Raw genomic sequence first — 14,226 nt, forward strand, 5'->3', positions numbered from 1 at the left:
TAAGAGAATTTATAAATGTTTTATAATTTTTTAAATTTATATGGTTATCCCTAATATGTATATTTATATTTTATTTATTTAAACTCTTTATTTGTACACCACTACACAGGAAAATAAAGGACGAATAGATAGAAACACAAAAATTGGAGTAGAATACAAAAGGCGGCCTTATCGCTTAAAAGCGATATCTGCCAGGCAACCTTAGGATTAGGACAACAAGAGCGAGAACAAATAGATGGTGTAAAATTATTATAAACCTTCATTTAAATAACTACATACGAATACATAAACAAAATATACACAAATAAAAACATAAAATATAAATATAAAAATAATAAAACTAATATATATAACTAATATTAATTTATTTTTAGTGTCCTTAATAAATAAATAAACCTAAGAGTTCTCCATAGTTTTCTCAAAGGCGTAGTCTTCGCCAGCGTTATGGTACTACGGCCTAAACTATCTCATTTAGATGAGACCCGTGACCTGCAGTAGGCCGTTTATGTGTTGATTACGATTAGTGTTACGCAATATTACATTACAGCAATAGTATGTAAACTTTACTAATATATATATAGCATGGGCAGGAGACACTTATATCCCCGGGGAAAGAATATAAATGTATCTTCTCCCACAGCTTTATCAACTCTCAGAGAACTAGCGCACAAGTGGAAATAATATCGAAATAATATATGTGTATTAATAAACGGGGGTAAACTTCTTCTATTCCATGTTCCAGTGATTTATGAGGTGGGCACGTTAATTATATCAGGGGCTATAATCGGGGGATATAATTTTTATCTCCCGCCCGTGCTAGACCTGCAGGAAAAAAAACGTTTCCCAAGGTATTTGTAAAAAAAACTTTTAAAGAAGAAGAAGTCGCCGGCAATAGCTAGAATAGCTTCCTAATAATTGAAAGAGTATTTAAATCTGCAATAACAATGCAACGCCAGCTAAAGTCCACTTCGATGGTTTGTCCTTTGTCTTGAGATTGAATGTCCAGACGTAAGTGGGTCCCCGGGTGCGTGTCTTGTACACCGGGCATTCATACATGTTGCGCAAATCCTGCTTGTCTTGTGTTATTGCCTGGAAAATAATTAAATCCTGTACAATAATGAAAGAAATGAAGAATTGAAGAGATAAGGCCGCCAAATTGTATTGCATAAAATTTTTATTTACAACTTTTCTGTATGTTTATGTGGTGTACAATAAAAATGTATTCATTCATTCACAACATCGGAGTCAAGTCATACACAACGGAAGTGACACTTCTGAAAAGTAGCCTACGAGAGATTGAGATAAGTCAATGTAACATTCTCAATATTAATTAAAAGTCAAAGAAAAATATTTTTTTATTCAAATAGGCACATAGATGTCACTTTTGATGCGTACAATACATGTAAAATATGACATAGAAGTGAGTTGATGGCGATAGCTAAATTTGTCAACTCAAAAATAAAACTACGAGGTTTTTTTTTTTTGGAATAGAAGGAATGACCTAAAAACGATTCTTATTGTCTATGAAATCTTTCCTTTTATTTACTACTGCAGTTAACTTTCCCTCTTCTGAGAGTTGACATGTAGCCACGAGCCGCCAGCTTTGCGTATAACGAGGTTCAATTTTCCTGTCTCCTATTATCTGGCCTCTAGGTGACCTTTGAGTGAAAGTAACAACATCGGAGATGGTGTCATATTTGACCAAATCAACGCTTTCCACCGCATATGATTGTAGTGACTCTGATTTTTAAGTTTTTATCTGTACGTTTGAATGTACTATTGTTTTCTTTATTTCAGTATTGCCAACGTCAACGTCTATACCACGCTGAACACACCGGTTCTAGTCCGAACACCGAAGTTAAACAAAGTCGGCCGCGGTCAGTACTTGGTTGGGTGACCGCCTGGGAAAACCGCTTGATGTCGTTTTTTTTAACCTTTTCAATCGGATGTTCGTAAACAACTACTTAATATAATACTTAAGTTGTAAATTTAGAAATTAAAATTGTATTACCCGAACGTTGATAACTGGCATAGGCGGGAAAAGATCCTTGAGGCGAGAGTCCATTATGATCCCTGCATGCATGTCCCACCGCGCACCCTCCATAAGAAGGCCATGCACATATGCACCATCTTTTGGAGCCGACCGAGAATCAGCTATTCTGTAAAATAATGATCTCATAAAAAAGTCGTTTCGCTTTCGTCCCCATGAAAGCTTTTAGACTGCTTGTTTTCAGTAGCGGTTAAAAGTTTAAAATCAATTCAGCAAATAAAAGATTGATGTCCAAAAGCACATCAGAGTGCCTAGCGTGGGCTTTTCTACCTACGTCTGCCTGTTCAAATAAAAGGTTATGACCCACACGCGATATTGCTACTGCAAATGATTTTTGTGATACCGCTTCTAACGAGTAGGTACTGTCAACTTTTGCGTCAAAAATGGTTAAAAGCGTGTTAAGATAGGAGTGCAATAAAAAATTCGGGACAAGCAAGGCCCAAAAAATAACTATGTTGATTTGAATGAGTATTTTTTTGGCATTATATGTAGGAATACATATAATGCCACTTCTAATCAAAATCACAACCAAGATAATTAACAGTTATTTCGAGAATTATGAAGTGATCTCGAGAAAGAAGATTGAATAACTCTGAACCACGGTAATTGCATAAATGTAACAACTCAATTCTCATAATTTATAAATGACAACTAGGTACCCTATTTGTAAATACTACTTTTATAATCGGAAATTTAATTGATAAGTTTATCTCACGTGAAATCCTCTTTCATTTTCTTGGTAACATCGCACTGTAGACACATCTTGTCAAGGGGTAGCTCATAACGTCTTGCCGTGCTCTGCATGATAGCCGTCAGCAGACTTTGAGGATTGAAAAAACCTCCCAACCACACAGATGTTGGTAACTAAAAGACGTAAGATCCTAGGTTATTATTACCTTATCAACCTGAAGTTAATAATATCCCATTACCAGACATCAACTCTCGTAAGAGAAAGGGAAACTATTGTAAATAACAATGAACATTTAGGGTGCTGAGGACTGCTAAATGAGGTTATTAATAATCACAGCGAAAAAAAATGTTATTTTTATCCATATTTTTGACTAAACAGTTGTCCACTTTAGATGAATCAGAAATAATTCTCGATAGAAAAAAAGTTATAAAGTTACCTGTAACGAAAATATAAAGTCAGTTTTTTCCAGTTTTAGGGTTCGAATATAAAATAATATTTAGGTAGGAGAGCATTTTGGTTGTTTAAAATTTTTAATAACAAATTTATTTTATTATATCCTCTGAGTCTAGATAAGACTTAAATAATAATATAAAGTTGGACACTTGTTCAAATCGACGACTCCTAGAATTAGTCTAAAATTGCATACTGAAATCAAATCCGGTCATATCTTAATTGAGGTATAAGACATTCTAAACACTCAATTAACGAGGTACTTAATAGCCCATGACATTTTTTTCCAATATTTAAAATAGGAAATATACTAGAAATATATAGAAAAGATACTGTACCACAAAATCTGTTGCCCAAGTTTCAAGTTCTCGTAGACGTAGTAGTAAATCTACGAACCATGCTGATAGACCAAGTAAAGACGGATATGCCCTTTTAGTCCAAATGGCGGGAACCTAAAATTTTAATGTTACTTCTAGAGCCCGTGCTTAGTACAAAATTTAACGATTGGCCGATAGTTGAGCTGATTACAAGTCATTAAGGCAAGGTCTTCATACCTTTTAAGAAAATAATTTAGGTAATAAATTTATCACCGTCTTTCTTATTTGGAGAAAATCTGAAGGCTTACCTGATCTAAAAATAGAGCATTTTCCAATTCTTCCATGTCTGAAGTTATTGTTAGTTCACCCTGAAATAATAGATGTAAGTAAAAACATTTATCTTCAAAATTTACTCGTAAATATTTATTCTGCTACATTATTCGATTGCCTTTAAAATGATTATCTATTACCATTTAATTTATGATGCTGAATTTCAAAACATTATTCAACGTTTTTATTTTAAAGGTTCTATGTCTCTGTCAAATCGTTATTATTAGTAATTAAAAATAAATTTAAAAACACTTAGCAATGAGAACTTCGAAAGGGAAAATAATTGAAATTTTATATTTTGTTTTAAATAAGGGGAAAAATATGCCTCTCAACAGGAAATGAGGACCTATTTAAGAATATGAAAATAAAGTCATTACCTTTTAATATTTTAATATATTTAACTAGAAACATGGAATATTCTCATCCATTGGCCTATAGCCATTACTGAAGAGAAAGGGCTTTGAGACACGGGACCAGTGGCGTGCACTTCATACATGCACGAAAGCACTGCATACCCTAAAAATTTTGTATTACTCATAAAGGGGAAGGATTTTTCAATTTTATGCCATTTTCCTTCTTTATGCATACCCTGGTCAAAAACCCTGTGCACGCCACTGCACGGGACAGATGGCCGAGTCTCTGATATGAGGTTCGGAACCATAAAACCAACTATGTTAATAACTCTATTATTACCTTAAGACCAAGATCTAACTCTCTTAAAGACCTCTTCATTTCACCAGTCAAGTAATTCATACGCTCACATTCTTGGAACGCTACAATCACATATGGCGTCCTCTCCTCAACCTTGCCCATTATCTCGACCATGTTAAACTCTTCGGGCAACTTTTCCACCACTTCATCTAACATTTGTTTTACCTGAAACAATTGTATATACTTATAGACAATATTGTTGCAAATCATTCCGCATTCGTTTTTTTTTTTAATGTCGATGTCAACCTTCGTACATCGAAAAGCATGTTAAGCTATCGTTCTCAGTTACTATCACTGGCATGTGATAGTAGTGTTAACAATCCTTCGACGTGTATTGAAGCAGCGTTAAATCCTTCTTTCATATAAAAGAAGAGGCCTGTGCGTAGCATAGCAATGGGACCAATGGGACACCAGCAAGTATAAGTTGATTATGATGAAACAGACCTTATCTTCTCTTGTTACAGTTGTAGCTCCAGATGCTTGAGCGTCTCTTGGTTGCATTTCAAATATTGTCCTAAACAAATTCTCTGAAGTAGTAGTTAAAAAACCAATTTCAGCATTAGGATGGAGTCCATACAAGTAGGGTGATTCTGTAGGCATTGCATCTTCTATATACTGATGGTACCCGACGTAGTCTGTATTAGGGGGCGCAGGAAACCCTGGAGCTAAGTGTAGCTCTCCATCGACCTAGAAATATTTTTTTTTTAAGTAAACACCCTGACCGAAATTTTTCAATTCACCTGTTCAATAGTACTCTTCTAGTAAACTGAATTATATAAATTACCAAGTCTGGTTGCATCAATTCTTCAAGATAGGCGTTACACAGTCTCCTATCCCAGTCATCAGTTATGTGACCTCCATACATGATCTCTCCAAAAAGGTACCTCAAATCTTCCCAAGGAACTTTAGAATTTGCCTCCAGGTAATTAAATAATACGAAAACACTAATTGTTAGGTCACCTGATGAAAATATAGTAGATTAGTAACTATTTCATGAATACTCTGTAAATTAAATGTGTGTATGTGTATCTTACCTATATTAAAGGGATAAATTTTGTTCCACCCTTGAGGTCCAAATTTTCTTCTCTCGGCAACAACAGCATGAAAATAACAAAGAGAGAAAAGAATTGCTTTGAATTCTGCTTCTTTCCCACACATTTCCAACGTTTCTTGGTTAAAATTGTCAAGGGCCTTGTGCAAATTTGCCTAAAAATAAGTTTTGGATTAATTATTGATGAAGAGACTTTTGGTAACTCATCAAACTTTGGCCTTTATATACCTGCATGCCCGTAGGTGGTTCATTAGTTATCTTAATGCTTGATTCTAGTATACCCTGTGGTATTATATGCGCAGCAGGAGTAGCAGCTGGTTCGGCTGACATAAACAATCTGAAATCGTGATGGCAACCTCCTGCAAAACTTTCCATTTTCTTTTCTAGGCTTGGTAACCATTTCTTTACGAGATGAATATTCTACAAAAAATAAAATCGTTATATAATAACCTAAAACCCAAGAAAATTAAAAAAAAAAAGGAATACCAAAGTAAGATTTTCTCAATCTTGCTTATTACTTTTCAAACATTTCTGTGTTTATTACCTGCAAAACTACCCAATGGCCGCTTTTAAGAGATTCATCCATCGCCTGCTCAGCGACTATTTCTTGTCCCTGACCCAAGGAAACATTATGAAAGTTTCCATTATCGGCCGTGAACCCCATTGCTCTCCCTAAAGCCTCAACATCCTTGAGCGGATTAACACCAGGAGACAAAATGAAAAATATAGGAGTAGTTGGACTGGTTTCTTCAAACGACTTGCTAAATTCTACTGTTCGGTTTTCGACATATTTTGAACCCATTTTTTCTTCAATGTAGGTTCTGCAATTAATCCCTTTTTTATTAATACAAGCTCTAATATTAGAAGTATAATAATAATATTTCCATAATACTCACGCAACTGCGTATGTCATTCTATCGGGCCTTAGTGCCCTTAACATGCACAACCTTTGAAGGGCTGTTTTATTTTTCCATTCCTAGAAGTAATCAAATGTATTATCTAATTAAGTCAAATGAGCGACATTTTATTCTACAAACTAATACATACTTGTGGAAATTTCTCTCGTTCAGGACATTCCATTTCTACTATTTTCTTCCATCTCTTAGGTGAAGTCTCAATATCTCTGTCTAAATTTCTAAATTCATCTTTACTAGCTAAGGAACATATTCCTCCCCAACTTTGATTAGAGAGGAAGTCGACTGGGCTTGTTACATGTGGCTTTATTGGAAAACGTAGAAAAAAATCCAATTCTGCTGGCAATACTTCTTCACTCATTAGAAGAACCTAAAATAATTCATTTTTGTTATTATTTTTATAATATTTATGAAAATGAAATGATGTTTTTAGTAAAGCTCAATAAATTCACCTGAAAAGTCATCTGTGATGCAAAAATAAGCTTATCGCATTCAAATAATCCTCTTGAAGTATATTGGAACACCGAATATGAAATACAATCGATTAAGTTTTTAATTCTCTGGCTTACTTCGTCAGCTGGTTCTGCTTTTGATATCGCTTTTTGGAAAACCACGCTAAATGCCTGGTAAGAAACAAATCATAAAGTGAAATGCCATTTTAATTAAAATAAAAGTCAAAGATCTATATGAATATTTTGGTAGGTACCTTTAGGGAGAACTGATAGATAGGGTTGATTGTATTCAAGTCATTTAAAATAAAGTACAAAAGTGATGCTCTAGCAGCAGCTGGTCGGTAGAATTCACGTGCTTGATCTATCTGGTGAGAAGTTATTTTTGCCTCGGCTACCTAAAAAGATTTTAAATTATAATTATCTTTTATAACTAAGCTAACTTTTATGGAATCCATATCACCACCATCATAGCTATACGAAAAATTTCATACCTTTTTCTCAATGTCAGCGGCTGTCTTTTTGGTTATTTCTAAATTTTCTATTAATGCTGTATCACCTAAAATATTTCCACCGGCTGAGGAAAGGCGTGATAACAAATCATCTTCTAGCTCTTTAAGTTGAATTTTAAATTGATTTTGCTGTTTTGTCAGTTCAGCTTTCAACTCTTCTAAATCTGGTCTTTCTGCTTTAACCACTTCTGCTAAAAGTTGATCTTCAAGTCCATCTCGAGTAACGGTAAAATTAACTAAAGTCGTTTGCGCCTGCATTTCTGGTTTATAATGTGGATTCGCCAACTTGGTGTGCAGAAGTAATTTAAATTTTGGACTGTACTCTACTTCCTTATCACCTATTTTTATAGCCCTGTAATTTTAATTGGATTAGAATTAATTTATGATCAACATGATAAAAACATAAAGTAGAGAAATACATACCTTCCTTTCTTAATCAGATTTCTACCCAGAAGTGGATCCAATACGGGATCAACCGTTTCTCCAATATTTTCTAGCAGAACTATATCTCCTTTAATAATAGCTTTCTCTATGGTATCCAGATATCCTTTTTGACCAAGCCGAATCACTTGTAATATATCCCCATACTTTTGTTTTATCCACTTGACTCCTTGTAGCTAAAATAATATTATATAAGGACAATATTAAAATTAAAATATAAAAAATAAAAATAAAAACCCGATATATTAGTTACCTGTGGATCAATCATTAAAGGCCAGCGATCAGAATTCGAAAGAATCGTCGCATTTTCAGTACTCATGCGGTCTGAAGGGAGACCTTCATTATGCCACATGGCAATTGTAGTATCATCAGTTAGCATTGTCAAAGGATCCAAGCCTTCAGTGATAGGTATAGGTGGCTTAAAATATAATATTGGGATATAATTTAGTAAATCCAATAAAATCACAAAAAATTAATACGTTTTTAATTAAAATCTTGAAACTTACCTCTAAAGTTTTTAAAAAGACCAGCCAATTTTTGTGCAATAAATCCATCCTATAAGTTTTAGTGAAACAACCAACATAGGATATAAAGGCGCACACTAGTAGCACATCCCCCGGCAATGTTGTACTCTGTTGCATAAATCTGCAAAAGATGAAATATCGTTGCAAGGTAACATTATATTGTGGAGATCTTAAATTGGCCTGTATTTTTCCTCCATCTCCTTTAAAGAGATCCAATGAGGAGCAAAATAACGAAATACAATCTTAAATTTAAAGTCGGAGGTTTTATTACTAAAAACCAAAACATAAAAATGATACATGAACAGTCGTATACTCGCAATACTCGTATACCAACATTGCTAGCGGCAACGAAGGCCGCAAGACGGGGCAGTATTATCACTTGCTTAAGTATTATTATTAGTATCGTATATGTACCCTAAAATTTTTATTGTTTTTTTTTTGTGTTACCTTTCTTGCTGTTTCACTCACGTCACTTGAGAAGTAAGCGTTCTTATCAATTACACTATAGTAATTAACACCTATAGTAATTCCATAGCATATTTATTAAGTTAAATGCAAAGGGGTGTCTTTTTGTGCAATTGTTTGTTTGATTTTCTGTTTGGTACCTAGTTTGGCCTATACGCCTACACCGATCTTAACGATCCCAAGGTAAAAATAGAAAACTTTTTGTCACGGAACAGCATTTTGGAAATTGTTACACAGTTATAAAATAGAGTAATAGAGTAATAATAATATTATTGTTATTATTATTACTCTTTATTTGTACAACACATGAAGAATTATACAAGAAAAAAAGAAACAAAAATAGAAGCAGAATACAAAAGTCCTCAATGACAAGGTAGAATGGAAGCAGCCAGCCTCGCTCTCATCTCCCGCAAGATAGCAAAATGATTGTAAATGTTGATGTTGGAAAAGAGCAACTACTGAGTTTCTTGCCGGCTCTTCTCGGTAGAATCTGCTTTCCGAACCGGTGGTAGAGTCACACAAACATGCATACTTGACGTTTCAAAAGTGCTTATAAAGTAGGCCTACTTGAAATAAATGAATTCGAATTTGAATTTGAATTTGGCCTTATCGCCAGTGGCGTGCATAGAGGGTATGCACAGGGTATGCAGACGCTATAAAATGAAAAAAATGCCCAGTACAAGTTATTAATACTTAAGGGTAGGCTTTTTATAACTCTTACAATGCATATCCTTAAGTTTTTTATAACTCGTACTGGAGATTTTCTTCATTTTATATCATCTGCATACCCTGTGCATACCCTCTGTGCACGCCACTGCTTATCGCTTAGTAGCGATCTCTGCCAGGCAACCTTAGAATTAGGGAAAAAAGAGGATAACTAACTGCAGGTTGTTTACCTATGCAAATTTTCTTAGCAAACCCGATCCTCACGATATTTGGCATCTGACATACAGACGTACGGATATACCGGGAAAACAATCGGTTTCTACGAGATTTGTCAAGCCAAATTTCCTTACATAAGCCAACCAACCTGCAATTTGGTGACAGTAAGCTCTATATAACTCTAACCTAGGAGAACGGAATCCTTTGTCTGACTATTCCTTCGGACTTGTCGATATGAGGCTTCTGCTGTGGCAAGTTACCTCCCTATCGTAATGTACCTGCTTACACCTTAGACGGCATCATCAGTCATCAATGGTCAGGTGAGAGCAATAATTTAAACATTAGAAGCAAATTTTATAAACTTAAAATGTATATATAAAAAATCTCAGAACCGACAGTATTTGAACCTGCGTCTCACATAAAATGCACATAACTTAGAAAAGTTAGAGGTGCGTTCTGGGATTCAAACTCTGCTTCCCGAAAGTGAAGTTGAGCTTCAATCCAAAGCGCTATGACCGCTTCAACAAAAAGAACACCCGATTGAACTTGTTGTGGGTGTCTTGGCGTTTGGAACCCTCTCAACTCTAGGTTTAACTGCAGTTATCGCCATCATCTCACTACTATTACATAGTTTTTATGGAATCTGCGCCAAATGCCAAATGCCAAATGAAAAGGGCCAAATGTGCCTATTTCAAAAATATTTGACTTTGACTTTAACAGATTGCAGTCAAGGGCTAGCTTGTAATAGAATAAGAAATAAAAAGTACTTACATTGATACAGCTTCGGCCCATCTGACATTTTCACTAGCAAGACCATTGACTAAACGATTTGCGAGCTGAATAGTTCTATTTGTAGCGTCTGCTTCTTGCTGACATTTGAGCTTCTCCGCTGTTGCTTTCTCGAAATCTGCCGTAAGGGTTGCAAGTTGCTCTTCTAAGGACTATGCAACATAAACAATCATATTAAATCAGTTTAGAAACTCACCTGCTCGTGTTATTTTAAGTTGTTTCTACAGAGTATATAGAAACAAGTCAGCTGGTCACCTGAAATACATGTCTTTGAAAGAGCTTATGTCGAATAATGCTTAACGAATTTTATTATACTTCATCAAATATATAATGTTTCTCAGAAATTGCTTACATATACACATATTATCTTACACTTATTAATAAAAAAGATGTTTAGTTAATTTGTATTCTTATTTTATTTATATTCATAACTCTTTGATTTATCATGATTCTAAGTAAATAGTAACAATTAATATCATACATAGTAATCGTTTCGAAGGATTAAGCAAATTGTTTTTAAGACGAATAATTCATACCTAATTTTAATATCTTATACTAATATATGAAGCTGAAGAGTTTGTTTGTTTAGTTCAACGCAATGATCTCAGGGAACTAAAATAATTGTTTTTTTTTTAATACAGGATTTAAAGAATTCTTTCAGAGTTGGATAGCCCATTTATCGAGGAAGGCTATAGGCTATATATCATCACGCTAAGACCAAAGGAGCATAGCGCCAATGAAGAATGGTCCAAAATCGGGTTTTTTTTTCTTTTCAGAGCTTCCGCTGCGTGCGCTGCGTAAACGGTTAGAGTTTCGATTAAATCATGTATCAAAAAGGTGTTCCTCTTTGTCGTCGTTGCATAAGTCTTTCTTGTAAGGTTGACTTATACGCGGACGAAAAAACGAGGTATCGCAAGTAATATTATATATCGACTCATAAATACTTTAATCAGCGTAAGGTAGTCTACTGGCAAATGTTCCAGGAATCTGTTAATATAAATTCTTACCGCAACTTTAGACTTTATAGCCTTTAGTTTTTCTGTTGCAGCTGCCAATTCAGCGTTAGCCGCAGCAAGTGCTTTTCTCTTTGGTTCCACGTCACAGAATACTTCATAGAACTTTATAATATTGATAACCCAGGCGCAAAGACCAGCTGCCGCAGCTGACTTTGACCTTATGAATTCTGTAATAAAACCACGACTGTAAAAATCCATACTTATTTATTTATTTATTTATTCAAAGCACCACCATTGTATTTTTTAATTTGGATTCCTCAGACAGCCAAAGGATAGGTCCATTTTATAACGAAAAAATAAAGGGTTCGTAGCGGTATTTTTAAAAACCCTAGATAAGTGCAGTCGAATGCGGGCATTTGTATTATAAATGAATCTAGCCAATTATAATGTTATATAGCTATGTCTTACCTGGTTCAAATTCAGAGTCTTTAAGGTAAGGTTGTATAGCCTTAATGACATCGGGATGAATGTTTTCTTTATCATAATTTATCAGTAGTTCCAGAAATACGTCGACTTTTGCCATCATCATCTAGAAATTAAATCTCCGTTATTGGGCATCGCAAAACTCGGAAATAGCTGCCGGATTGGGTATCGCAAAACTCGGAAATAGCTGCCGGATTTGAAGACGAATACAGGCGATTTAGAAAAAAATCAGGAAAAACCTAGGAACATCCTAAAAACATCTTTTGTGTGGAAAATAATAAGCGGTAATAGCTAAGTGTATGAGCCTACAGCTACCTTTGTAAATACCGGGTAATAACACTTGCCCAGACGGACAGATTGCGCTCTTTAGGAGGTAAGTTATGGGTTACCAAACCATCAAGTAGAATATAAAAAATTAACGCATACATTATAAGATGGCAGACCTTTGCAGATTTCCAGCTTCGATCTTTTGGAATTTTACCACCAGGCGCCAATAATACCATAACGGCTGCTGTCACATTAGTAACAGCTCCTGGTGGCGAACCGAAAGACTTCAGTTCAGTCAAGTTTGCTTTATTGAGAGTGTTTAAAGCCTCTTGTGCAGCAACTAATGCAGGTTCAGCTTTTATAAGGTCTTCCTCGCAATCTTTTTGCTTTTTCGATACCTCTTCTGCTATGACTGCTACTCTTTCTTCCTCCTCGTCAGCTAAAATTTAAACACAAAATTTAATAAATGTATTTTTGTACACAGTATAACAATAATAATTTCTTTATTTTATCAAAATAAACGTATACATTTCATGAGTGTGAAGCCCTGTCACCTGCGGTAGTTAAAATTGTATTACAGAAGACAGTGTCTTCCCTATATCTATGGTCTTATTAACAAACGTTTGACAATTTTACAGGGAAAATTATATAAAGGAAAAGAAAGAAAGGAAAGTATATTTAGTCAGTTACGTATATTAGCTTTAAAACAAACAGCAATAATCTAAAAAACAACCAAATGTGCTTGATTGTATCAGAGATAGTGTCATCGGTATTAAAATTTAATTGGTAATGAATTATTAAGAGTTAATATTATTATTATATTTCAGTTAATCAAGAAATGAGATACTTTACCAAGTGCTTTCTCGGTTTGCACTTTAGCAGTTTCTACTCCAACCATTTCAATTAGTTTGTCAGCGGCTTCATTCTTCTGAGTTAATTCAATTTCTTGTAATGCCAATTTAGCTTTTAATTCGTCCACTTGTGATGCTGTACTTCGTAGTTTCTCTAAACCATTTTCCAACCTACAATAAAAGTTATTCAATTCCGTATATAATTAAATTAAAATAATACCAATTTTATTTAATATTTCTGTCTGAATGATATAAACCTGACTATTTTAGCACGAAGCTCCTCGGTTTTCTGGTTTACCAATTTGGCGTACAAACTGATTTGCTCGAGGTAACTCTTAGGCGTTGTATAGTTGTAACGCCGTTCGTTAGATAAATATGCTTTAGATATAGTATTGACTGATGTATGTACATACGCCATAAATCTGGAGACCGAATCCCGAAGAGATATCTAAGTATGTTAAAATTAAAAATTAATTAATCACATAAATATTTCATGTAAAAAAAAAATTATAAAAACTCCTCATAATAAAATAAATCAGGATACATTTACGCGAAATCAATCAGATAAAACTAGACATCGGTGAGTTAACTAAAAAACGTTATTTTAGCGATTTACATTACAATATTTTATCTCTTTCTGTCATCAGTAATTTGACATTCAAAAGATGAAGGCAAAATACTGCATAACTATGTAACCGCTTAACAAAGTTCATAGTTAGGACTGAAATGTTTTTAATTATTTATTCTTCATCACTAAGCAGTTTCGTAAATACATACGGGCAACGCAAATAATTCCTCTAAAAACTTCATCGACACCGACACCAGAGCTTCTTGTGGCCATTCATGAAACCAGTTAATAGAAGTGCAGTTAATCAATGCAGGGAATTTTCTGGATCGTACTCGCAAAGTAGATCCCACAGGCGAGAAACACAATACAACTTTTAGCTGCTTACGGACGCGATCGATAAAGAATTTCCAACATATTTCTCTGGTATCCGGTAAACCTGCACCTTTGACCTAAAATAATAAAATAGAGACGAAATAAAAATTGCCTGACAACTTTTAAAGACAAAATTATGTGGTGTTTTTTTTT

General features: G+C 34.4%; 1 protein-coding gene and 1 pseudogene across 1 annotated transcript in view; one reads left to right on the forward strand and one right to left on the reverse strand.

The window, feature by feature from the left end:
- Nucleotides 1-816: 816 nt before the first annotated feature.
- The window catches only part of LOC120629273 (dynein beta chain, ciliary), a 29,468-nt gene continuing 16,058 nt past the window's right edge, over nucleotides 817-14,226 (reverse strand). Inside the window, exons 41-66 of the mRNA XM_039898169.1 lie at nucleotides 13,911-14,150; nucleotides 13,391-13,581; nucleotides 13,135-13,304; nucleotides 12,459-12,721; nucleotides 12,001-12,121; nucleotides 11,584-11,759; nucleotides 10,559-10,728; nucleotides 8,423-8,561; nucleotides 8,170-8,334; nucleotides 7,899-8,092; nucleotides 7,458-7,827; nucleotides 7,221-7,361; nucleotides 6,967-7,137; nucleotides 6,648-6,884; nucleotides 6,497-6,576; nucleotides 6,145-6,421; nucleotides 5,829-6,020; nucleotides 5,584-5,755; nucleotides 5,334-5,509; nucleotides 4,994-5,236; nucleotides 4,532-4,714; nucleotides 3,817-3,876; nucleotides 3,530-3,643; nucleotides 2,766-2,914; nucleotides 2,012-2,159; nucleotides 817-1,089 (exon numbers count right to left, since the gene is read on the reverse strand). Coding sequence (XP_039754103.1) covers nucleotides 928-1,089; nucleotides 2,012-2,159; nucleotides 2,766-2,914; nucleotides 3,530-3,643; nucleotides 3,817-3,876; nucleotides 4,532-4,714; nucleotides 4,994-5,236; nucleotides 5,334-5,509; nucleotides 5,584-5,755; nucleotides 5,829-6,020; nucleotides 6,145-6,421; nucleotides 6,497-6,576; nucleotides 6,648-6,884; nucleotides 6,967-7,137; nucleotides 7,221-7,361; nucleotides 7,458-7,827; nucleotides 7,899-8,092; nucleotides 8,170-8,334; nucleotides 8,423-8,561; nucleotides 10,559-10,728; nucleotides 11,584-11,759; nucleotides 12,001-12,121; nucleotides 12,459-12,721; nucleotides 13,135-13,304; nucleotides 13,391-13,581; nucleotides 13,911-14,150 — 4,704 coding nt within the window. The 3' untranslated portion in view covers nucleotides 817-927. The remainder of the gene's footprint in view (nucleotides 1,090-2,011; nucleotides 2,160-2,765; nucleotides 2,915-3,529; nucleotides 3,644-3,816; nucleotides 3,877-4,531; nucleotides 4,715-4,993; nucleotides 5,237-5,333; nucleotides 5,510-5,583; nucleotides 5,756-5,828; nucleotides 6,021-6,144; nucleotides 6,422-6,496; nucleotides 6,577-6,647; nucleotides 6,885-6,966; nucleotides 7,138-7,220; nucleotides 7,362-7,457; nucleotides 7,828-7,898; nucleotides 8,093-8,169; nucleotides 8,335-8,422; nucleotides 8,562-10,558; nucleotides 10,729-11,583; nucleotides 11,760-12,000; nucleotides 12,122-12,458; nucleotides 12,722-13,134; nucleotides 13,305-13,390; nucleotides 13,582-13,910; nucleotides 14,151-14,226) is intronic.
- LOC120635336 lies at nucleotides 1,808-1,926 on the forward strand (annotated as a pseudogene).

The sequence above is a fragment of the Pararge aegeria genome, chromosome 2 (assembly GCF_905163445.1).
Source record: "Pararge aegeria chromosome 2, ilParAegt1.1, whole genome shotgun sequence".
In the NCBI taxonomy this organism is placed as follows: Eukaryota; Metazoa; Arthropoda; class Insecta; order Lepidoptera; family Nymphalidae; genus Pararge; species Pararge aegeria.